General features: G+C 43.3%; 11 protein-coding genes across 11 annotated transcripts in view; 2 read left to right on the top strand and 9 right to left on the bottom strand.

The window, feature by feature from the left end:
- Positions 1-29: 29 nt before the first annotated feature.
- On the top strand, positions 30-1,241 carry MONOS_6548 (uncharacterized protein; the record flags this gene model as incomplete). Its single annotated transcript, XM_067876786.1, has 1 exon — positions 30-1,241. The coding sequence occupies one exon, from the start codon at positions 30-32 to the stop codon at positions 1,239-1,241; it is 1,212 nt and encodes a 403-aa protein (XP_067725856.1).
- Positions 1,242-1,271: 30 nt separating this feature from the next.
- On the top strand, positions 1,272-2,222 carry MONOS_6547 (uncharacterized protein; the record flags this gene model as incomplete). The annotated part of the gene is made up of 1 exon (XM_067876785.1): positions 1,272-2,222. One exon carries the CDS (start codon positions 1,272-1,274, stop codon positions 2,220-2,222), a length of 951 nt encoding a protein of 316 aa, XP_067725855.1.
- Positions 2,223-6,086: 3,864 nt separating this feature from the next.
- Positions 6,087-8,808, bottom strand: MONOS_17694 (uncharacterized protein; the record flags this gene model as incomplete). Its single annotated transcript, XM_067870638.1, has 4 exons — positions 6,087-7,074; positions 7,137-7,642; positions 7,814-7,904; positions 7,964-8,808. 4 exons carry the CDS (start codon positions 8,806-8,808, stop codon positions 6,087-6,089), a joined length of 2,430 nt encoding a protein of 809 aa, XP_067725854.1.
- A 794-nt stretch (positions 8,809-9,602) lies between these two features.
- Positions 9,603-10,483, bottom strand: MONOS_17693 (uncharacterized protein; the record flags this gene model as incomplete). The annotated part of the gene is made up of 3 exons (XM_067870637.1): positions 9,603-9,799; positions 9,883-10,167; positions 10,324-10,483. 3 exons carry the CDS (start codon positions 10,481-10,483, stop codon positions 9,603-9,605), a joined length of 642 nt encoding a protein of 213 aa, XP_067725853.1.
- A 227-nt stretch (positions 10,484-10,710) lies between these two features.
- MONOS_17692 (uncharacterized protein) lies at positions 10,711-11,959 on the bottom strand (the record flags this gene model as incomplete). Its single annotated transcript, XM_067870636.1, has 4 exons — positions 10,711-10,908; positions 11,081-11,268; positions 11,311-11,644; positions 11,765-11,959. 4 exons carry the CDS (start codon positions 11,957-11,959, stop codon positions 10,711-10,713), a joined length of 915 nt encoding a protein of 304 aa, XP_067725852.1.
- A 188-nt stretch (positions 11,960-12,147) lies between these two features.
- On the bottom strand, positions 12,148-13,438 carry MONOS_17691 (uncharacterized protein; the record flags this gene model as incomplete). The annotated part of the gene is made up of 4 exons (XM_067870635.1): positions 12,148-12,383; positions 12,540-12,754; positions 12,909-13,122; positions 13,279-13,438. 4 exons carry the CDS (start codon positions 13,436-13,438, stop codon positions 12,148-12,150), a joined length of 825 nt encoding a protein of 274 aa, XP_067725851.1.
- A 922-nt stretch (positions 13,439-14,360) lies between these two features.
- Positions 14,361-15,648, bottom strand: MONOS_17690 (uncharacterized protein; the record flags this gene model as incomplete). Its single annotated transcript, XM_067870634.1, has 5 exons — positions 14,361-14,596; positions 14,680-14,964; positions 15,048-15,332; positions 15,367-15,503; positions 15,560-15,648. 5 exons carry the CDS (start codon positions 15,646-15,648, stop codon positions 14,361-14,363), a joined length of 1,032 nt encoding a protein of 343 aa, XP_067725850.1.
- Positions 15,649-16,244: 596 nt separating this feature from the next.
- MONOS_17689 (uncharacterized protein) lies at positions 16,245-18,594 on the bottom strand (the record flags this gene model as incomplete). Its single annotated transcript, XM_067870632.1, has 10 exons — positions 16,245-16,441; positions 16,476-16,611; positions 16,668-16,810; positions 16,845-17,019; positions 17,350-17,546; positions 17,581-17,913; positions 17,948-18,083; positions 18,140-18,282; positions 18,317-18,508; positions 18,561-18,594. The coding sequence occupies 10 exons, from the start codon at positions 18,592-18,594 to the stop codon at positions 16,245-16,247; spliced, it is 1,686 nt and encodes a 561-aa protein (XP_067725849.1).
- Positions 18,595-19,189: 595 nt separating this feature from the next.
- On the bottom strand, positions 19,190-20,440 carry MONOS_17688 (uncharacterized protein; the record flags this gene model as incomplete). The annotated part of the gene is made up of 4 exons (XM_067870631.1): positions 19,190-19,386; positions 19,469-19,626; positions 19,773-20,124; positions 20,281-20,440. 4 exons carry the CDS (start codon positions 20,438-20,440, stop codon positions 19,190-19,192), a joined length of 867 nt encoding a protein of 288 aa, XP_067725848.1.
- A 589-nt stretch (positions 20,441-21,029) lies between these two features.
- MONOS_17687 (uncharacterized protein) lies at positions 21,030-21,538 on the bottom strand (the record flags this gene model as incomplete). The annotated part of the gene is made up of 3 exons (XM_067870630.1): positions 21,030-21,226; positions 21,262-21,395; positions 21,450-21,538. 3 exons carry the CDS (start codon positions 21,536-21,538, stop codon positions 21,030-21,032), a joined length of 420 nt encoding a protein of 139 aa, XP_067725847.1.
- Positions 21,539-22,131: 593 nt separating this feature from the next.
- The window catches only part of MONOS_17686 (uncharacterized protein), a gene marked incomplete at both ends in the record, with an annotated part of 2,355 nt that continues 1,536 nt past the window's right edge, over positions 22,132-22,950 (bottom strand). The window contains 4 exons of the mRNA XM_067870629.1: positions 22,132-22,328; positions 22,413-22,500; positions 22,557-22,699; positions 22,783-22,950. The exon at positions 22,783-22,950 is cut by the window's right edge and continues 117 nt beyond it. Of these exons, the coding sequence (XP_067725846.1) occupies positions 22,132-22,328; positions 22,413-22,500; positions 22,557-22,699; positions 22,783-22,950 (596 nt within the window). The remainder of the gene's footprint in view (positions 22,329-22,412; positions 22,501-22,556; positions 22,700-22,782) is intronic.

Raw genomic sequence — 22,950 nt, 5'->3', positions numbered from 1 at the left:
GAAAGAAGAGAAAGCCATCAGTGGATGAAATGGATAGAAAACAAACCGCTGAAGATAAAGAGATCATGCTGATAGATAATGATGAAGAAGAAAATGAGAGTTCGCAGGAAAATTGTGGAAGCATTGCAAGTTCAGATTTGGAAATTTCAAAAGTGAAAGGAAGAAAACAAAAGAAACAAAGATCATTTCTGAAGAAAAAGGAAAAGAAAAAGCGAAGGACTGTTTTTGACACGGCTAAGACGAAAAGTGCTCTGTTGCACAAATTGAATATGTCAAGAAAGAAACCGTACACATTTATTGAGCAAATTACAACTGATGAAGCTTTCAGAGTGAGAAAAACAAGAAAGGAATTGTATGGTTATGAACAAGACGAAGAGTTCAGGCCTTTGGATTTGATTTCAACTGGATCTTCCACACCAGCGATGGATTCTCCACGCTTTGTCTACGACACACCAAATCGATTATCTAATGCACTCAGAACTTACAGCGCGGAGACTTTACAAACATATATCAAAAGAGGGACACCAACATACGGAGAAACATCGAAAAGTCATGAATGGATGAGGGGAATGTTTTGTTTGTTTTGTGAAAAGTTTCATTTTCCAACCTGGCCATTGGAGGAAGATCCAACATATGGATTTCTCAAGCTTTTGGGAATTGGACTTCGTTATTCAGTGAAGTCTCTGTGTGCTTCTATCATCCCAAGTTTGTATTTTCTTTCTGAAAGTCAATCTGATTCATCCGTCAGTGTGAAGGTGAAGCTTGCTGTGAAGCAAGCAATGAGTGAGATTCGTGCTGCGAAGACAAAACTGTATCACTTCAATATTGATACAAAAGGAGGAGCAAATTTGATTAAATCCAAAAAGAAGGAGCCTTTAATTGTCGGAGATCTTGAAAGAATTATTGGATGTATTCCAGACTGGGTGTTGGAGAAGCCAAGGGAAGCATCCCTTTTTATTTTTGCTTTGTCGACAGGTTCCAGAAGCATAACGTGTTCAATGGTGAAGATGAAAGATATCGTTCGGATGTTCGCCAAGCCAGGTTCAACCTTTCTGAAGGTTACGTTTAATGTTGAATGTGGAAAAGGGTACAGAATGGATGACCATTGCGTGACCCTGGAGGGGGACATTTGTTCAAAAAGCAGCTTGAATTTCATTTGGTGGTTCGAAGAATACTTAGTGCAAGAATTCGGTCTGTCTCTAACACAGTTTGATAAATGGGACCTGAGGGAATTAGCTTAGGAGCGCGTATGGGGCTTGCGCAAAGGTGCAATGAGAGTGAGGATACAGAAGAGGGCAAAACAGGCAGGCTATCCCGATAAGCTTTTTGGCTTCCACTCTTTACGATCAGGGTTTCTTTGTTCCGCTCTTTTGAAAATTGGGAACAATCCTTTAAAGAGAGAAAGCGTTCTTGAAACTGCTTCATTTATTGCGAAGTGGAAGTTTGGCGGACCAACAGAGGAGGAGTATGTGAGCAGAACAACAAAAGCAACTATAATTTCCAACCGAACAAATTTTCCTAACGATGTATTGGAGTCTGAGGAGCCGTTTGCCTTGGATTTGTCAAACCCAACTGTTTTCCATAATGTCGAAATCACAAGGAGTGAATGGAGAATAGAAAGCATTTTGGATACATTTCGATTTTACGTCTTGCAAATCATTAAGTTCACCTGTTGGAAATTTGGATATCCATCTTCGTATATCTCCAAATTGCATTCGATGGCAGCTGCAAAGTTTGTAAAGGCACATGATATTAAAAGAAAGAAGAATCAAACAGCTATTCATGCATGCAAGGAGTATATTCTACAACTCGTTAAGACCAGTGGCGGAGATTTGATAAACTTGGCAAATGAATATCTATCGCAAATAGATGACTATCTTGATGGAAAGATCATGTTAGAAGTTTCAAACTTTAAGCCAAAGGAAAAGCTCAAAGAGAACAGAGAAGTGAATCCAATAACAAGTTGCAAGACAAGAATCAAGTGGACTCGAATGGAAGATGATGTTTTGATGAAAGGATTGCTGGACAATAAATCTTTCGAAGAAATAAGCAAAGAGTTGAAGTGCAGATCAGGAAACTCTTGCCGCGACAGATTAAGGAACATTCTCAAAAAAATCAAGGCTGAACACAACGACGATGCTAATTTGGATTTCCCGGAGAACGTTTTGGATTTACTGCAAATGGGTGATGAATACGAAGATGTGGAAAATGCAAAGGCATAAACGAACATGAAAGCAAGCGAGTGAAAAAGACTGAAAGACATATTTGCAGAATTTCATTCTTTTCAGTGTGAACTCCTTATCTGTCACAATTTCTTTGATATCATAATGTTGATAACCTTTTTCTTTTTCGAACAATTAAACTGCAAATTTCTCTTTGTATTGGATTGCTTGTTTTTATTTGCTGTTTACAGAAAATTATAAAAAGATATCATGTTTCATTGTTTCATTCTTAATAATCAAACATTTCGAAGTGAAAATATAGAAAGTACGAAAAGATGGATGAATAATTCATTGTTCAAACAATCAAACGTTTGCTATCTCTTTGATTTTTTTGTTGCGGGGAAAACATTTCCGTAGGCTACTACAGTCGAAACCGGATATAATCACATCGGTTTTTGCACAACTTTTTGTGACTATATCCGATTGTGATTATACACGATGATGCTTTACACAGAAGAAAATAAAAATTAATTTTTGAAATAATTTATTTTGGATAAATTTTTCCATTTTATATAATCCCACACAACCACACATTTTTCAATCGAAATAACAATTTTTAATGTTTTATTATGTTATTTAGACTTATTAAAACATTATTTCGTGAAATCAAAAAAATGAGATTTTTGATCAAAAATTCAAAATTTCATTGAAAAATCCACCCATAATGAAACAAAATGTGATTATATATATTCAGCCCTGTGATTATATGCGATGAAAAATGAATGAAAAACAAGCAAAAAATCTCGGTGCATCGAGAAATGTGACAATAAACGAATGTGATTATATTCGACGTGATTATATCCGGTTTAGACTGTATTCTATTTGATACTGAATTTGATTAAAGACACGTGACAATCAGAAGAATGCTGCATGAGAGAAAGAAATATCAATATGTGCATGTTTCTAATAAGTTAATTATGAATTGTGTTTGCTTTGTGCAGTGAGAATCATTTCAATAGTTGTGAAAGTCTGATTGATTAACATTGAAAAAGCGATCTCGTGAGAAAATCAAAAGCATAATCACAACATGGTTAAGGCTAATAAACAACATCAGAACATTGAATGTTTCAATGCTAAATGAAATGGACAATTGTTGGATTGATGATTGATATGTGATGCTTGCTGTAAAGGAACAAACGAAGCATTTATTGAGTTTCACAAATGGCTTGTTGATTGCAGACATGGTAATATTGATTGTGGAAAATGATTTATGCTTGAAGGAAGATGAATCGATAATCTTTGAATGCAACAGTTGAATATCGAATCAGATGGATGAAATGATTAAAGATATATGTGCTTGAAAATGAATAAAATTACACTGTTGATGCTGAAAATAATTTAATATTTGATTTATGCAAAAATTAAATGGAAAAAATAATGATTGATTTGATGAATATTGCGAATGAAGAAAAGAATTTCAGAAATATTTAAATTGAAAAATAACGATGCTTACGGAAACAATTACAAAGTCAGACTTTAATAAGAAAAACTATTGAATTGGAGGGTTCAATCAATCCGAGCACAAACAGGAATGTTCATTTCGAACAAAGATTCGGAGAGTTTTTTCAGAATTTAAGTTTCCTTTTGATTCAACAGAAACTTAATGGCAAACGCTGAGCTTCTTTGAAATGAAAAAGGATAACATTATTTTCTATTGGCTTCTATAACTGTGTAGAATTTTGATTTTTCCATTCGTTCATAAAAGATCTTTCATATGAAGTTGCTTGAGAAATAAGAAATAAATTTCAAACTCTAACAATCAAAGAAAGAAACTTCTCACACATTACACTTTCAATATTAATTATATATGAATTTTGCTATTATCCATTTGAGACATAATCCTTAATTTTATCGAATGACTGTGAATTTCAAAACTAGGTTAGGGTTACGGAGTGCGGTACAACTCTAGTATTGACTACCATTTGGAATTTATCATTCCGGAATCCAGGGGAAAAACATAATTTTTTATGATTTTTCAGTCATTTTTTGAGTTAATTTTTTGGAAAAAAATTTGCCTTCCCCTCGAGTTTCATGGGGGTGCCCCTATAGGCAGTATGTGGCCTTCGTAGAAGGCGGACGCGGAGCGGACGCCTTCTAAAACCTCAATTCCTGCCTTTTCACAGGGCCTGGGCCCTGCCAAACAGACCCTCCTGTGTGGGTTAACCCAAAAAAATCTCTTTTTTCTCTTTTTCCATTCCTGGCCCTAGGTTAGGTTCGGTTAGTGTTAGGGGTTCATCTGTGCATGGAAAAAAAGTGGGGGTTAGCACATGTTATCATCAACACATTGTACGTAATTTTAGTATCATTTTGACATCAATTTTTGACAAGAACCTACGATTATCACTTTTTGTAAGAAGTCCTAAGAAAAGTGTATTTTTGAGTGATTTGATACTACACATTAGTGAAATTATGAATTAGTATTTTGTTTATTAGTCATGTTTTTCATCTATAATAAGTGTATGGTAAATTATATAGCATTATATATCAAAATAACCTTCGATTTTTATCAATGAAGAAAAATAAAAAATAATTTATATCTCACTGGGAAGACTGAATTGGAGGGAGATATTATACCAGTGTGCTAGTTGTGTGTTGTGTGTAATAATATAATATTGGAGAAAAAAAGAAAAAATTAAAAATTAATTAATTGCTTATTATTATTGTCATTCTAACCCAAAAATATTCATTTTTTTAATAAATTTATTTTTTATAAAATAGGAAAAAATATGTTAGAGTTAGATCGGCCATGTGACAAAATGTTGATCTCCCATTAGTCTATCTTAACTTTCTTCAAAAACATTTCGTGATTTGAACCCATTTGACTACATTTTAATATCCCAAAGTGTTATTATTTAAGAAATTGTTGCTTTAATCCATGAATGTTGTTCAACATAGCTTGAATATTAACCCATGTGGTTGTCAATTATATGAATGTGTTCACATGAATGTGCTCAATCATATTTATTTTCTTCGATCTTAATTAACTTTCATGATATCTTTCGAATTTTTGTTTGAAGAGTCAACCTATTTATTTTCATTTATCCAAAAGAATGAAATTTAAATGAAAAGGAAAAGTGATCAATCACTTTGGTATCAGTTTGTAAATGTTTCAAATCTTTCAAACTTAATTTCTTTATCGCAAATGAATTTCAAATTGAATATTCAATATATTAAAATTATCAGGAAAAGATAATAAAACAATGATATGATTTATAATAATTATTGAAATCATATATGTGAATCATGAAAATCAAATCAACCCAATGAAATTACAATTATCACGAAACATAGATAAATTTATTTATCTGAAATTATTGAAATTACCGATTATGACAGGAAATTTTTTCAAAAAAATTTGAAGAATTAGCCAAAAAAAAAGAAAAATTGACAAAGAAAAGTGGCCTTTAAAAGTGCATTTTTCACAAAAATCTCCCATTATGGGAGGCTCTGGCGCGCTGTCCTCCCACCCACCCCAGCGCGCACCTGTAATCGAAGCCTCCTCCCCATTGGGCTTCGTTTACAGTCAAAATGAATTCAACTTCGTCGAATTCATTTTGATAAAGTGCGCGCGTTATCACAACTGACGGTGTCATCTAACTTACACAGTTGCGCAATTTTAAGAATGTGCGAAAATAAAGAAAAGTGCATTTTACATTTAATTTGGATTATTTATATTTCAAATAAAACCTTGTGAACTCGCTAAATGCGAAAATAAAAGCGCAAATATCAAATTGGATTAAACAATAAAAGTCAATGAAGAATTAATCTAACTTGAAAAACTGCGATCGTCAAAATGAAAATTAATAAATAAAAAGGTAAATTGAGTGATTATCGCACAGCATTGCATGTGCGAACCTTCTGTAATTACTTTTCATCCTTCTCTTTATCCTCACTCTCAGTTTGTTTTTCATCCTTCAGAACTTCTTCTTTGACATGCTCAATCAATGTCTTCCTCGTTCTCATCTTCAGCCCTGCCATAGTTGTCCATCCTTCAACCAAACCCAAGTTTATCAATCTGTCTCTGCAGTCTGTCGGTAATCTAATCCTAAGCTCCTCCGCCATCTCCGAGTAACTCTTTCCTTCCTTCCGCATCCTTTTCAATGTCTCATCTTCTTCCTCGCTCCATCTCAATCTCTTTCTCCTTCCATTTTCATCTCTCTCCCTCTGCAGTGCTGCGTCATAATTATACACCTTTTTTCTCTTTATTTGCTTCATTTCCTTTTTCCCTTCCATCTCCTCTTTGTCCACTAACTCAATCAACTCCTCCGCTATCTTATTTTCGTCTTCTCCCTCTTCAATCCTTTGCGCAATCTTTCTCAATCCAACTTCCATTCTGCCATTCAAAATTGTTGAATGTCGACATCTCGATTTTTTGAAGTTTTTATGTTTTGAATATATTTCATATGCGTTTCTCTCCATCATTGCGTCATTCTTGACATAGCTGCAAATAGCTGACCTCCATGCACGTTGTTTGTAATAATATCGTTTCTTCTTTGTCGTTTTTTCATTTGATCCTGTTATGCCATTTACAGCAATCCTGCTTTTGAAATATATCCGAACCTTCCGCACTGCAAAACGATCGCTAACGTTATGATTGCAATTTTTATCTAACTTGATGTTGTGGAAAACTTCAATATCCAACAATGCTTTTTCTATCACTTCTTTTCCATCAACGTCTGGATTCCCAATTCTGCTTGAAACGATTGTGGCAGATATTGCATTCTTTGCATATCTTTGCTGCACAGCAGAATTGGGAACCCATCCCGCAATTGCAGCTGTGAATGTGAAAGTTGAGTCGCGCGAATGTGCATCCAAACCTGTTGCTAAAAGAGCCGAACACATGAATCCACTTCTAAAAGAATGGAACGAAAAAGGTTAATTGGATATCCCGCTGCTCTTGCTCGTAGCCTCAACCGCATTGACATGGAATCTCTTCTCCAATTCCATATTTTTTGTTCCTTTTGCGTTTCTGTGAGAACCCAACAATCTCGATTATGAAGATCCAATTTAAAGCTTTTCTTCAAATGCTCGTTCAACCAATATAACACATTCGTATTTGTCCTCTCTTCAAGATTGCCTTCCAATGTGACATCATGGTTCCACCTGATATTCCCTTTGGTTACTCGAAACTTCATTTTGAGAACTTTTGTGTCTTTCCCCACTGCATCAAGAATAACACCTATGTCTGATAACAGCACGTTGCACATTGTGACAGCTCTCGCACCCGTGGAAACTGCTGTCAACCACAGTGAAGCCTCCATAGCTTTGTCTGGATGCAAGTCACTTGTATTTTCAACGATTCTTTCCACGTCCTTCAAAAGGCATGGTTCTTTTCCACATCCGTTCGGCTTAACACCTTTATCCACTCGCCCTTCCTTTATAACGAGTGAAATTGCATCTCTGACTTCTTCTGTTAACCTCTGTCCAGTAATTTCCGTATTTATACGTTTTAAGCTACAAGCAAAGACATTTTCCACTGTATCTCTGGTGTAAATGCGACTTCTGTAACAAAATCGGAGAAAGGATGTGATGTTCTTCTCATCCAATGGAAATCCATTCATATCTTTCATTTCACAAAATGCATCATAAACCTTTTGAACCCATGCATGTTTTTTAAGTGTTGACTCGCTATACACTGCTCCTGGCTCTTCAAAAGAATTCAATTCATCTTCAGACATCGATCTTATTTTTTTTATTGTATCAAATTCATTGACAGAACGATTAGAAATTGGTGTGCTAACAGGACAAATGCACTTCTCATAACCTTCAGATATTGCTTGTTCCGACAGTTCATTCGTTTTTGAAACACTTTCGTTTTCCTTTGAATTGCAACCTTCCTGATGCTGTTCTTCCCAAGAGTCTTTTGAGAACTTGAAGGTTTCTCTTGATCTTTTCCTTTAACTTCCAATTTATCATCTATTCTGATTGATTCTGTGATAACTTCATGCATTGATGATCTTTCTTTTCCTTCATTCAGATCAAACTGCTTGTTTTCCACATTCTGCTTCAACAATGCTGATATCAATGAACCTTCAGAACTCACCTTTATCTGCTCTGTCTTTCCTTTTAATTTCGCAGTCTTTATTGAACTAGACTTCTTCTGTTTCTTCTTTCCAATTTGTCTGCACTTTTCCATCGAACCCGAAGAACTGCTTTCAGTGAAATCGGTTGTGTCATCTTTCTTAACAATCTTGCGACAACCTGAATGATTTTTAATTTTTATCTTTCGCATCTTTCTCAGGTCAAAGGCATATTCCGATTCAGATGATGAAGAAGAACTCAATGTTTCCATGCTACACGAATCGCCTTCAATGTCTGAATCTTCAGATAAATCTATCACGAACACCTCTTTCTTCTTCTTGCTTTCCATTGGCTTCTGCATTTCTTCTTTGACTTTGCTCTCTGATTCAAACTGTGAGATCTTCTTCATCAAAGGAGTTCTGAACTTTGGCTTGGATGAGATCAAAACAGTTTTCGATATGGAACCATCTTCACTGTCGCTCATAACGCTTCTGGACATCGATTTATTAAACTGCGCTGTGCACTTTGGATGTGGGACAAATTTAACATAATTTCTTGACAACATTTCTATATGTTCACAATTTCGTAACACCAAAAAAATGGCAACCCTTTTTAGTTATATTTTTCATTTCAATTTAAGGGAAAATTGATATTTTCATAAATTAAATTGTGGTATCTATGAATAAATTAAACTAATATCGAAAAAAATTAATTAATAAAATACAATAATTAATTATCGATAAATATTAACTACAAATATTGTTCATTACATTCTTTGATTAATAATTCATTATTATTTGAGTTCATTATTGAAATATTCGAAAAATAAAGAAATAAAAATTATAAAAATACACAATTGCAATAAATATGAAATAATAATGATAATTGATAAAAATAAAAACATTAAATAAGTATTGAAAGTTTTGCGAGCCTGAACTCGAGTACAAAGTCGAGCGAAAAACATGCGAAGCATCGTTTTTGGCGAGACTTCGAATCGCAGAGTGAAGGCGAGTAGAAAGATGAAGCGCTGCAGCGCTGTGCACCATCTGTGCAGCCCCTGTGCAGCACTCGCCTCTCCCAACCTCTCTGACTCCCCACTCTTTCCTCTCTCTCTTTCTCTCAACCCATCCATTTCCCTCTCTCTCTCTCAACCTCACCCTCACTTTTCTTTCCTCTCCTTTTTCTCCTATTTTTTATAATTTACCTCATAGGGTGTGCACCCCATCCCTGCACTCCAAATCCTTCTCTCTCCATCCCTTCATCCCACACGATTTTTTTTTATTCTTTTTTTCTCTTCCCTCTCTAACCTCTCTTTCTCCCTCATTCTCCTCTCTTCCCCAACTCCCTCTCTCCCACACTTCATTCGCAGAGTGAAGGCGAGTAAGAAGGGATGAGCGCTACAGCGCTGTGCACCATCTGTGCAGCCCCTGTGCAGCACTCGCCTCTCCCAACCTCTCTGACTCCCCACTCTTTCCTCTCTCTCTTTCTCTCAACCCATCCATTTCCCTCTCTCTCTCTCAACCTCACCCTCACTTTTCTTTCCTCTCCTTTTTCTCCTATTTTTTATAATTTACCTCATAGGGTGTGCACCCCATCCCTGCACTCCAAATCCTTCTCTCTCCATCCCTTCATCCCACACGATTTTTTTTATTCTTTTTTTCTCTTCCCTCTCTAACCTCTCTTTCTCCCTCATTCTCCTCTCTTCCCCAACTCCCTCTCTCCCACACTTCATTCGCAGAGTGAAGGCGAGTAGAAGGGATGAGCGCTACAGCGCTGTGCACCATCTGTGCAGCCCCTGTGCAGCACTCGCCTCTCCCAACCTCTCTGACTCCCCACTCTTTCCTCTCTCTCTTTCTCTCAACCCATCCATTTCCCTCTCTCTCTCTCAACCTCACCCTCACTTTTCTTTCCTCTCCTTTTTCTCCTATTTTTTATAATTTACCTCATAGGGTGTGCACCCCATCCCTGCACTCCAAATCCTTCTCTCTCCATCCCTTCATCCCACACGATTTTTTTTTATTCTTTTTTTCTCTTCCCTCTCTAACCTCTCTTTCTCCCTCATTCTCCTCTCTTCCCCAACTCCCCTCTCTCCCACACTTCATTCGCAGAGTGAAGGCGAGTAAGAGGGATGAGCGCTGCAGCGCTGTGCACCATCTGTGCAGCCCCTGTGCAGCACTCGCCTCTCCCAACCTCTCTGACTCCCCACTCTTTCCTCTCTCTCTTTCTCTCAACCCATCCATTTCCCTCTCTCTCTCTCAACCTCACCCTCACTTTTCTTTCCTCTCCTTTTTTCTCCTATTTTTTATAATTTACCTCATAGGGTGTGCACCCCATCCCTGCACTCCAAATCCTTCTCTCTCCATCCCTTCATCCCACACGATTTTTTTTATTCTTTTTTTCTCTTCCCTCTCTAACCTCTCTTTCTCCCTCATTCTCCTCTCTTCCCCAACTCCCTCTCTCCCACACTTCATTCGCAGAGTGAAGGCGAGTAAGAAGGGATGAGCGCTACAGCGCTGTGCACCATCTGTGCAGCCCCTGTGCAGCACTCGCCTCTCCCAACCTCTCTGACTCCCCACTCTTTCCTCTCTCTCTTTCTCTCAACCCATCCATTTCCCTCTCTCTCTCTCAACCTCACCCTCACTTTTCTTTCCTCTCCTTTTTTCTCCTATTTTTTATAATTTACCTCATAGGGTGTGCACCCCATCCCTGCACTCCAAATCCTTCTCTCTCCATCCCTTCATCCCACACGATTTTTTTTATTCTTTTTTTCTCTTCCCTCTCTAACCTCTCTTTCTCCCTCATTCTCCTCTCTTCCCCAACTCCCCTCTCTCCCACACTTCATTCGCAGAGTGAAGGCGAGTAAGAGGGATGAGCGCTGCAGCGCTGTGCACCATCTGTGCAGCCCCTGTGCAGCACTCGCCTCTCCCAACCTCTCTGACTCCCCACTCTTTCCTCTCTCTCTTTCTCTCAACCCATCCATTTCCCTCTCTCTCTCTCAACCTCACCCTCACTTTTCTTTCCTCTCCTTTTTCTCCTATTTTTATAATTTACCTCATAGGGTGTGCACCCCATCCCTGCACTCCAAATCCTTCTCTCTCCATCCCTTCATCCCACACGATTTTTTTTATTCTTTTTTCTCTTCCCTCTCTAACCTCTCTTTCTCCCTCATTCTCCTCTCTTCCCCAACTCCCTCTCTCCCACACTTCATTCGCAGAGTGAAGGCGAGTAAGAGGGATGAGCGCTACAGCGCTGTGCACCATCTGTGCAGCCCCTGTGCAGCACTCGCCTCTCCCAACCTCTCTGACTCCCCACTCTTTCCTCTCTCTCTTTCTCTCAACCCATCCATTTCCCTCTCTCTCTCTCAACCTCACCCTCACTTTTCTTTCCTCTCCTTTTTTCTCCTATTTTTTATAATTTACCTCATAGGGTGTGCACCCCATCCCTGCACTCCAAATCCTTCTCTCTCCATCCCTTCATCCCACACGATTTTTTTTATTCTTTTTTTCTCTTCCCTCTCTAACCTCTCTTTCTCCCTCATTCTCCTCTCTTCCCCAACTCCCCTCTCTCCCACACTTCATTCGCAGAGTGAAGGCGAGTAAGAGGGATGAGCGCTGCAGCGCTGTGCACCATCTGTGCAGCCCCTGTGCAGCACTCGCCTCTCCCAACCTCTCTGACTCCCCACTCTTTCCTCTCTCTCTTTCTCTCAACCCATCCATTTCCCTCTCTCTCTCTCAACCTCACCCTCACTTTTCTTTCCTCTCCTTTTTCTCCTATTTTTTATAATTTACCTCATAGGGTGTGCACCCCATCCCTGCACTCCAAATCCTTCTCTCTCCATCCCTTCATCCCACACGATTTTTTTTTATTCTTTTTTTCTCTTCCCTCTCTAACCTCTCTTTCTCCCTCATTCTCCTCTCTTCCCCAACTCCCCTCTCTCCCACACTTCATTCGCAGAGTGAAGGCGAGTAGAAGGGATGAGCGCTACAGCGCTGTGCACCATCTGTGCAGCCCCTGTGCAGCACTCGCCTCTCCCAACCTCTCTGACTCCCCACTCTTTCCTCTCTCTCTTTCTCTCAACCCATCCATTTCCCTCTCTCTCTCTCAACCTCACCCTCACTTTTCTTTCCTCTCCTTTTTCTCCTATTTTTTATAATTTACCTCATAGGGTGTGCACCCCATCCCTGCACTCCAAATCCTTCTCTCTCCATCCCTTCATCCCACACGATTTTTTTTTATTCTTTTTTTCTCTTCCCTCTCTAACCTCTCTTTCTCCCTCATTCTCCTCTCTTCCCCAACTCCCTCTCTCCCACACTTCATTCGCAGAGTGAAGGCGAGTAAGAGGGATGAGCGCTACAGCGCTGTGCACCATCTGTGCAGCCCCTGTGCAGCACTCGCCTCTCCCAACCTCTCTGACTCCCCACTCTTTCCTCTCTCTCTTTCTCTCAACCCATCCATTTCCCTCTCTCTCTCTCAACCTCACCCTCACTTTTCTTTCCTCTCCTTTTTTTCTCCTATTTTTATAATTTACCTCATAGGGTGTGCACCCCATCCCTGCACTCCAAATCCTTCTCTCTCCATCCCTTCATCCCACACGATTTTTTTTATTCTTTTTTTCTCTTCCCTCTCTAACCTCTCTTTCTCCCTCATTCTCCTCTCTTCCCCAACTCCCCTCTCTCCCACACTTCATTCGCAGAGTGAAGGCGAGTAAGAGGGATGAGCGCTGCAGCGCTGTGCACCATCTGTGCAGCCCCTGTGCAGCACTCGCCTCTCCCAACCTCTCTGACTCCCCACTCTTTCCTCTCTCTCTTTCTCTCAACCCATCCATTTCCCTCTCTCTCTCTCAACCTCACCCTCACTTTTCTTTCCTCTCCTTTTTCTCCTATTTTTTATAATTTACCTCATAGGGTGTGCACCCCATCCCTGCACTCCAAATCCTTCTCTCTCCATCCCTTCATCCCACACGATTTTTTTTTATTCTTTTTTTCTCTTCCCTCTCTAACCTCTCTTTCTCCCTCATTCTCCTCTCTTCCCCAACTCCCCTCTCTCCCACACTTCATTCGCAGAGTGAAGGCGAGTAAGAGGGATGAGCGCTGCAGCGCTGTGCACCATCTGTGCAGCCCCTGTGCAGCACTCGCCTCTCCCAACCTCTCTGACTCCCCACTCTTTCCTCTCTCTCTTTCTCTCAACCCATCCATTTCCCTCTCTCTCTCTCAACCTCACCCTCACTTTTCTTTCCTCTCCTTTTTTCTCCTATTTTTTATAATTTACCTCATAGGGTGTGCACCCCATCCCTGCACTCCAAATCCTTCTCTCTCCATCCCTTCATCCCACACGATTTTTTTTATTCTTTTTTCTCTTCCCTCTCTAACCTCTCTTTCTCCCTCATTCTCCTCTCTTCCCCAACTCCCCTCTCTCCCACACTTCATTCGCAGAGTGAAGGCGAGTAAGAAGGGATGAGCGCTACAGCGCTGTGCACCATCTGTGCAGCCCCTGTGCAGCACTCGCCTCTCCCAACCTCTCTGACTCCCCACTCTTTCCTCTCTCTCTTTCTCTCAACCCATCCATTTCCCTCTCTCTCTCTCAACCTCACCCTCACTTTTCTTTCCTCTCCTTTTTCTCCTATTTTTTATAATTTACCTCATAGGGTGTGCACCCCATCCCTGCACTCCAAATCCTTCTCTCTCCATCCCTTCATCCCACACGATTTTTTTTTATTCTTTTTTTCTCTTCCCTCTCTAACCTCTCTTTCTCCCTCATTCTCCTCTCTTCCCCAACTCCCTCTCTCCCACACTTCATTCGCAGAGTGAAGGCGAGTAGAGGATGAGCGCTACAGCGCTGTGCACCATCTGTGCAGCCCCTGTGCAGCACTCGCCTCTCCCAACCTCTCTGACTCCCCACTCTTTCCTCTCTCTCTTTCTCTCAACCCATCCATTTCCCTCTCTCTCTCTCAACCTCACCCTCACTTTTCTTTCCTCTCCTTTTTCTCCTATTTTTATAATTTACCTCATAGGGTGTGCACCCCATCCCTGCACTCCAAATCCTTCTCTCTCCATCCCTTCATCCCACACGATTTTTTTATTCTTTTTTTCTCTTCCCTCTCTAACCTCTCTTTCTCCCTCATTCTCCTCTCTTCCCCAACTCCCCTCTCTCCCACACTTCATTCGCAGAGTGAAGGCGAGTAAGAGGGATGAGCGCTACAGCGCTGTGCACCATCTGTGCAGCCCCTGTGCAGCACTCGCCTCTCCCAACCTCTCTGACTCCCCACTCTTTCCTCTCTCTCTTTCTCTCAACCCATCCATTTCCCTCTCTCTCTCTCAACCTCACCCTCACTTTTCTTTCCTCTCCTTTTTCTCCTATTTTTTATAATTTACCTCATAGGGTGTGCACCCCATCCCTGCACTCCAAATCCTTCTCTCTCCATCCCTTCATCCCACACGATTTTTTTTATTCTTTTTTTCTCTTCCCTCTCTAACCTCTCTTTCTCCCTCATTCTCCTCTCTTCCCCAACTCCCTCTCTCCCACACTTCATTCGCAGAGTGAAGGCGAGTAAGAGGGATGAGCGCTACAGCGCTGTGCACCATCTGTGCAGCCCCTGTGCAGCACTCGCCTCTCCCAACCTCTCTGACTCCCCACTCTTTCCTCTCTCTCTTTCTCTCAACCCATCCATTTCCCTCTCTCTCTCTCAACCTCACCCTCACTTTTCTTTCCTCTCCTTTTTCTCCTATTTTTTATAATTTACCTCATAGGGTGTGCACCCCATCCCTGCACTCCAAATCCTTCTCTCTCCATCCCTTCATCCCACACGATTTTTTTTTATTCTTTTTTTCTCTTCCCTCTCTAACCTCTCTTTCTCCCTCATTCTCCTCTCTTCCCCAACTCCCTCTCTCCCACACTTCATTCGCAGAGTGAAGGCGAGTAAGAGGATGAGCGCTACAGCGCTGTGCACCATCTGTGCAGCCCCTGTGCAGCACTCGCCTCTCCCAACCTCTCTGACTCCCCACTCTTTCCTCTCTCTCTTTCTCTCAACCCATCCATTTCCCTCTCTCTCTCTCAACCTCACCCTCACTTTTCTTTCCTCTCCTTTTTCTCCTATTTTTTATAATTTACCTCATAGGGTGTGCACCCCATCCCTGCACTCCAAATCCTTCTCTCTCCATCCCTTCATCCCACACGATTTTTTTTATTCTTTTTTTCTCTTCCCTCTCTAACCTCTCTTTCTCCCTCATTCTCCTCTCTTCCCCAACTCCCCTCTCTCCCACACTTCATTCGCGGAGTGAAGGCGAGTAAGAAGGGATGAGCGCTGCAGCGCTGTGCACCATCTGTGCAGCCCCTGTGCAGCACTCGCCTCTCCCAACCTCTCTGACTCCCCACTCTTTCCTCTCTCTCTTTCTCTCAACCCATCCATTTCCCTCTCTCTCTCTCAACCTCACCCTCACTTTTCTTTCCTCTCCTTTTTCTCCTATTTTTATAATTTACCTCATAGGGTGTGCACCCCATCCCTGCACTCCAAATCCTTCTCTCTCCATCCCTTCATCCCACACGATTTTTTTTTATTCTTTTTTCTCTTCCCTCTCTAACCTCTCTTTCTCCCTCATTCTCCTCTCTTCCCCAACTCCCCTCTCTCCCACACTTCATTCGCAGAGTGAAGGCGAGTAAGAAGGGATGAGCGCTACAGCGCTGTGCACCATCTGTGCAGCCCCTGTGCAGCACTCGCCTCTCCCAACCTCTCTGACTCCCCACTCTTTCCTCTCTCTCTTTCTCTCAACCCATCCATTTCCCTCTCTCTCTCTCAACCTCACCCTCACTTTTCTTTCCTCTCCTTTTTCTCCTATTTTTTATAATTTACCTCATAGGGTGTGCACCCCATCCCTGCACTCCAAATCCTTCTCTCTCCATCCCTTCATCCCACACGATTTTTTTTTATTCTTTTTTTCTCTTCCCTCTCTAACCTCTCTTTCTCCCTCATTCTCCTCTCTTCCCCAACTCCCTCTCTCCCACACTTCATTCGCAGAGTGAAGGCGAGTAAGAAGGGATGAGCGCTACAGCGCTGTGCACCATCTGTGCAGCCCCTGTGCAGCACTCGCCTCTCCCAACCTCTCTGACTCCCCACTCTTTCCTCTCTCTCTTTCTCTCAACCCATCCATTTCCCTCTCTCTCTCTCAACCTCACCCTCACTTTTCTTTCCTCTCCTTTTTCTCCTATTTTTTATAATTTACCTCATAGGGTGTGCACCCCATCCCTGCACTCCAAATCCTTCTCTCTCCATCCCTTCATCCCACACGATTTTTTTTATTCTTTTTTCTCTTCCCTCTCTAACCTCTCTTTCTCCCTCATTCTCCTCTCTTCCCCAACTCCCCTCTCTCCCACACTTCATTCGCAGAGTGAAGGCGAGTAAGAAGGGATGAGCGCTACAGCGCTGTGCACCATCTGTGCAGCCCCTGTGCAGCACTCGCCTCTCCCAACCTCTCTGACTCCCCACTCTTTCCTCTCTCTCTTTCTCTCAACCCATCCATTTCCCTCTCTCTCTCTCAACCTCACCCTCACTTTTCTTTCCTCTCCTTTTTCTCCTATTTTTTATAATTTACCTCATAGGGTGTGCACCCCATCCCTGCACTCCAAATCCTTCTCTCTCCATCCCTTCATCCCACACGATTTTTTTTATTCTTTTTTCTCTTCCCTCTCTAACCTCTCTTTCTCCCTCATTCTCCTCTCTTCCCCAACTCCCTCTCTCCCACACTTCATTCGCAGAGTGAAGGCGAGTAAGAAGGGATGAGCGCTACAGCGCTGTGCACCATCTGTGCAGCCCCTGTGCAGCACTCGCCTCTCCCAACCTCTCTGACTCCCCACTCTTTCCTCTCTCTCTTTCTCTCAACCCATCCATTTCCCTCTCTCTCTCTCAACCTCACCCTCACTTTTCTTTCCTCTCCTTTTTCTCCTATTTTTATAATTTACCTCATAGGGTGTGCACCCCATCCCTGCACTCCAAATCCTTCTCTCTCCATCCCTTCATCCCACACGATTTTTTTTTATTCTTTTTTCTCTTCCCTCTCTAACCTCTCTTTCTCCCTCATTCTCCTCTCTTCCCCAACTCCCCTCTCTCCCACACTTCATTCGCAGAGTGAAGGCGAGTAAGAGGGATGAGCGCTACAGCGCTGTGCACCATCTGTGCAGCCCCTGTGCAGCACTCGCCTCTCCCAACCTCTCTGACTCCCCACTCTTTCCTCTCTCTCTTTCTCTCAACCCATCCATTTCCCTCTCTCTCTCTCAACCTCACCCTCACTTTTCTTTCCTCTCCTTTTTCTCCTATTTTTTATAATTTACCTCATAGGGTGTGCACCCCATCCCTGCACTCCAAATCCTTCTCTCTCCATCCCTTCATCCCACACGATTTTTTTTATTCTTTTTTTCTCTTCCCTCTCTAACCTCTCTTTCTCCCTCATTCTCCTCTCTTCCCCAACTCCCTCTCTCCCACACTTCATTCGCAGAGTGAAGGCGAGTAAGAGGATGAGCGCTACAGCGCTGTGCACCATCTGTGCAGCCCCTGTGCAGCACTCGCCTCTCCCAACCTCTCTGACTCCCCACTCTTTCCTCTCTCTCTTTCTCTCAACCCATCCATTTCCCTCTCTCTCTCTCAACCTCACCCTCACTTTTCTTTCCTCTCCTTTTTCTCCTATTTTTTATAATTTACCTCATAGGGTGTGCACCCCATCCCTGCACTCCAAATCCTTCTCTCTCCATCCCTTCATCCCACACGATTTTTTTTATTCTTTTTTCTCTTCCCTCTCTAACCTCTCTTTCTCCCTCATTCTCCTCTCTTCCCCAACTCCCCTCTCTCCCACACTTCATTCGCAGAGTGAAGGCGAGTAAGAAGGGATGAGCGCTACAGCGCTGTGCACCATCTGTGCAGCCCCTGTGCAGCACTCGCCTCTCCCAACCTCTCTGACTCCCCACTCTTTCCTCTCTCTCTTTCTCTCAACCCATCCATTTCCCTCTCTCTCTCTCAACCTCACCCTCACTTTTCTTTCCTCTCCTTTTTCTCCTATTTTTTATAATTTACCTCATAGGGTGTGCACCCCATCCCTGCACTCCAAATCCTTCTCTCTCCATCCCTTCATCCCACACGATTTTTTTTATTCTTTTTTCTCTTCCCTCTCTAACCTCTCTTTCTCCCTCATTCTCCTCTCTTCCCCAACTCCCCTCTCTCCCACACTTCATTCGCAGGTGAAGGCGAGTAAGAGGATGAGCGCTACAGCGCTGTGCACCATCTGTGCAGCCCCTGTGCAGCACTCGCCTCTCCCAACCTCTCTGACTCCCCACTCTTTCCTCTCTCTCTTTCTCTCAACCCATCCATTTCCCTCTCTCTCTCTCAACCTCACCCTCACTTTTCTTTCCTCTCCTTTTTCTCCTATTTTTTATAATTTACCTCATAGGGTGTGCACCCCATCCCTGCACTCCAAATCCTTCTCTCTCCATCCCTTCATCCCACACGATTTTTTTTTATTCTTTTTTTCTCTTCCCTCTCTAACCTCTCTTTCTCCCTCATTCTCCTCTCTTCCCCAACTCCCCTCTCCCACTTCATTCGCAGAGTGAAGGCGAGTAAGAAGGGATGAGCGCTACAGCGCTGTGCACCATCTGTGCAGCCCCTGTGCAGCACTCGCCTCTCCCAACCTCTCTGACTCCCCACTCTTTCCTCTCTCTCTTTCTCTCAACCCATCCATTTCCCTCTCTCTCTCTCAACCTCACCCTCACTTTTCTTTCCTCTCCTTTTTCTCCTATTTTTTATAATTTTACCTCATGGGGTGTGCACCCCATCCCTGCACTCCAAATCCTTCTCTCTCCATCCCTTCATCCCACACGATTTTTTTTTATTCTTTTTTTCTCTTCCCTCTCTAACCTCTCTTTCTCCCTCATTCTCCTCTCTTCCCCAACTCCCTCTCTCCCACACTTCATTCGCAGAGTGAAGGCGAGTAAGAAGGGATGAGCGCTACAGCGCTGTGCACCATCTGTGCAGCCCCTGTGCAGCACTCGCCTCTCCCAACCTCTCTGACTCCCCACTCTTTCCTCTCTCTCTTTCTCTCAACCCATCCATTTCCCTCTCTCTCTCTCAACCTCACCCTCACTTTTCTTTCCTCTCCTTTTTCTCCTATTTTTATAATTTACCTCATAGGGTGTGCACCCCATCCCTGCACTCCAAATCCTTCTCTCTCCATCCCTTCATCCCACACGATTTTTTTTATTCTTTTTTTCTCTTCCCTCTCTAACCTCTCTTTCTCCCTCATTCTCCTCTCTTCCCCAACTCCCCTCTCTCCCACACTTCATTCGCAGAGTGAAGGCGAGTAAGAAGGGATGAGCGCTACAGCGCTGTGCACCATCTGTGCAGCCCCTGTGCAGCACTCGCCTCTCCCAACCTCTCTGACTCCCCACTCTTTCCTCTCTCTCTTTCTCTCAACCCATCCATTTCCCTCTCTCTCTCTCAACCTCACCCTCACTTTTCTTTCCTCTCCTTTTTCTCCTATTTTTATAATTTACCTCATAGGGTGTGCACCCCATCCCTGCACTCCAAATCCTTCTCTCTCCATCCCTTCATCCCACACGATTTTTTTTATTCTTTTTTCTCTTCCCTCTCTAACCTCTCTTTCTCCCTCATTCTCCTCTCTTCCCCAACTCCCCTCTCTCCCACACTTCATTCGCGGGAGTGAAGGCGAGTAAGAAGGGATGAGCGCTACAGCGCTGTGCACCATCTGTGCAGCCCCTGTGCAGCACTCGCCTCTCCCAACCTCTCTGACTCCCCACTCTTTCCTCTCTCTCTTTCTCTCAACCCATCCATTTCCCTCTCTCTCTCTCAACCTCACCCTCACTTTTCTTTCCTCTCCTTTTTCTCCTATTTTTTATAATTTACCTCATAGGGTGTGCACCCCATCCCTGCACTCCAAATCCTTCTCTCTCCATCCCTTCATCCCACACGATTTTTTTTTATTCTTTTTTTCTCTTCCCTCTCTAACCTCTCTTTCTCCCTCATTCTCCTCTCTTCCCCAACTCCCCTCTCTCCCACACTTCATTCGCAGAGTGAAGGCGAGTAGAAGGGATGAGCGCTGCAGCGCTGTGCACCATCTGTGCAGCCCCTGTGCAGCACTCGCCTCTCCCAACCTCTCTGACTCCCCACTCTTTCCTCTCTCTCTTTCTCTCAACCCATCCATTTCCCTCTCTCTCTCAACCTCACCCTCACTTTTCTTTCCTCTCCTTTTTCTCCTATTTTTTATAATTTACCTCATAGGGTGTGCACCCCATCCCTGCACTCCAAATCCTTCTCTCTCCATCCCTTCATCCCACACGATTTTTTTTATTCTTTTTTTCTCTTCCCTCTCTAACCTCTCTTTCTCCCTCATTCTCCTCTCTTCCCCAACTCCCCTCTCTCCCACACTTCATTCGCAGAGTGAAGGCGAGTAAGAAGGGATGAGCGCTACAGCGCTGTGCACCATCTGTGCAGCCCCTGTGCAGCACTCGCCTCTCCCAACCTCTCTGACTCCCCACTCTTTCCTCTCTCTTTCTCTCAACCCATCCATTTCCCTCTCTCTCTCTCAACCTCACCCTCACTTTTCTTTCCTCTCCTTTTTTCTCCTATTTTTTTATAATTTACCTCATAGGGTGTGCACCCCATCCCTGCACTCCAAATCCTTCTCTCTCCATCCCTTCATCCCGATTTTTTTTATTCTTTTTCTCTTCCCTCTCTAACCTCTCTTTCTCCCTCATTCTCCTCTCTTCCCCAACTCCCCTCTCTCCCACACTTCATTCGCAGAGTGAAGGCGAGTAAGAAGGGATGAGCGCTACAGCGCTGTGCACCATCTGTGCAGCCCCTGTGCAGCACTCGCCTCTCCCAACCTCTCTGACTCCCCACTCTTTCCTCTCTCTCTTTCTCTCAACCCATCCATTTCCCTCTCTCTCTCTCAACCTCACCCTCACTTTTCTTTCCTCTCCTTTTTCTCCTATTTTTTTATAATTTACCTCATAGGGTGTGCACCCCATCCCTGCACTCCAAATCCTTCTCTCTCCATCCCTTCATCCCACACGATTTTTTTATTCTTTTTCTCTTCCCTCTCTAACCTCTCTTTCTCCCTCATTCTCCTCTCTTCCCCAACTCCCCTCTCTCCCACACTTCATTCATGAGTGAAGGCGAGTAAGAAGGGATGAGCGCTACAGCATGTGCACCATCTGTGCAGCCCCTGTGCAGCACTCGCCTCTCCCAACCTCTCTGACTCCCCACTCTTTCCTCTCTCTCTTTCTCTCAACCCATCCATTTCCCTCTCTCTCTCTCAACCTCACCCTCACTTTTCTTTCCTCTCCTTTTTCTCCTATTTTTTATAATTTACCTCATAGGGTGTGCACCCCATCCCTGCACTCCAAATCCTTCTCTCTCCATCCCTTCATCCCACGATTTTTTTTATTCTTTTTTTCTCTTCCCTCTCTAACCTCTCTTTCTCCCTCATTCTCCTCTCTTCCCCAACTCCCCTCTCTCCCACACTTCATTCGCAGAGTGAAGGCGAGTAAGAAGGGATGAGCGCTACAGCGCTGTGCACCATCTGTGCAGCCCCTGTGCAGCACTCGCCTCTCCCAACCTCTCTGACTCCCCACTCTTTCCTCTCTCTCTTTCTCTCAACCCATCCATTTCCCTCTCTCTCTCAACCTCACCCTCACTTTTCTTTCCTCTCCTTTTTCTCCTATTTTTTATAATTTACCTCATAGGGTGTGCACCCCATCCCTGCACTCCAAATCCTTCTCTCTCCATCCCTTCATCCCACACGATTTTTTTTATTCTTTTTTTCTCTTCCCTCTCTAACCTCTCTTTCTCCCTCATTCTCCTCTCTTCCCCAACTCCCCTCTCTCCCACACTTCATTCGCAGAGTGAAGGCGAGTAAGAAGGGATGAGCGCTACAGCGCTGTGCACCATCTGTGCAGCCCCTGTGCAGCACTCGCCTCTCCCAACCTCTCTGACTCCCCACTCTTTCCTCTCTCTCTTTCTCTCAACCCATCCATTTCCCTCTCTCTCTCTCAACCTCACCCTCACTTTTCTTTCCTCTCCTTTTTCTCCTATTTTTTTATAATTTACCTCATAGGGTGTGCACCCCATCCCTGCACTCCAAATCCTTCTCTCTCCATCCCTTCATCCCACACGATTTTTTTTTATTCTTTTTTCTCTTCCCTCTCTAACCTCTCTTTCTCCCTCATTCTCCTCTCTTCCCCAACTCCCCTCTCTCCCACACTTCATTCGCAGAGTGAAGGCGAGTAAGAAGGGATGAGCGCTACAGCGCTGTGCACCATCTGTGCAGCCCCTGTGCAGCACTCGCCTCTCCCAACCTCTCTGACTCCCCACTCTTTCCTCTCTCTCTTTCTCTCAACCCATCCATTTCCCTCTCTCTCTCTCAACCTCACCCTCACTTTTCTTTCCTCTCCTTTTTCTCCTATTTTTTATAATTTACCTCATAGGGTGTGCACCCCATCCCTGCACTCCAAATCCTTCTCTCTCCATCCCTTCATCCCACACGATTTTTTTTATTCTTTTTTTCTCTTCCCTCTCTAACCTCTCTTTCTCCCTCATTCTCCTCTCTTCCCCAACTCCCTCTCTCCCACACTTCATTCGCAGAGTGAAGGCGAGTAGAAGGGATGAGCGCTGCAGCGCTGTGCACCATCTGTGCAGCCCCTGTGCAGCACT

This window comes from Monocercomonoides exilis (genome assembly GCF_001643675.1).
Source record: "Monocercomonoides exilis strain PA203 chromosome Unknown scaffold27-1312184, whole genome shotgun sequence".
Lineage (NCBI taxonomy): Eukaryota > Preaxostyla > Oxymonadida > Polymastigidae > Monocercomonoides > Monocercomonoides exilis.
This window is presented reverse-complemented; position numbering and strand designations above follow the sequence as displayed.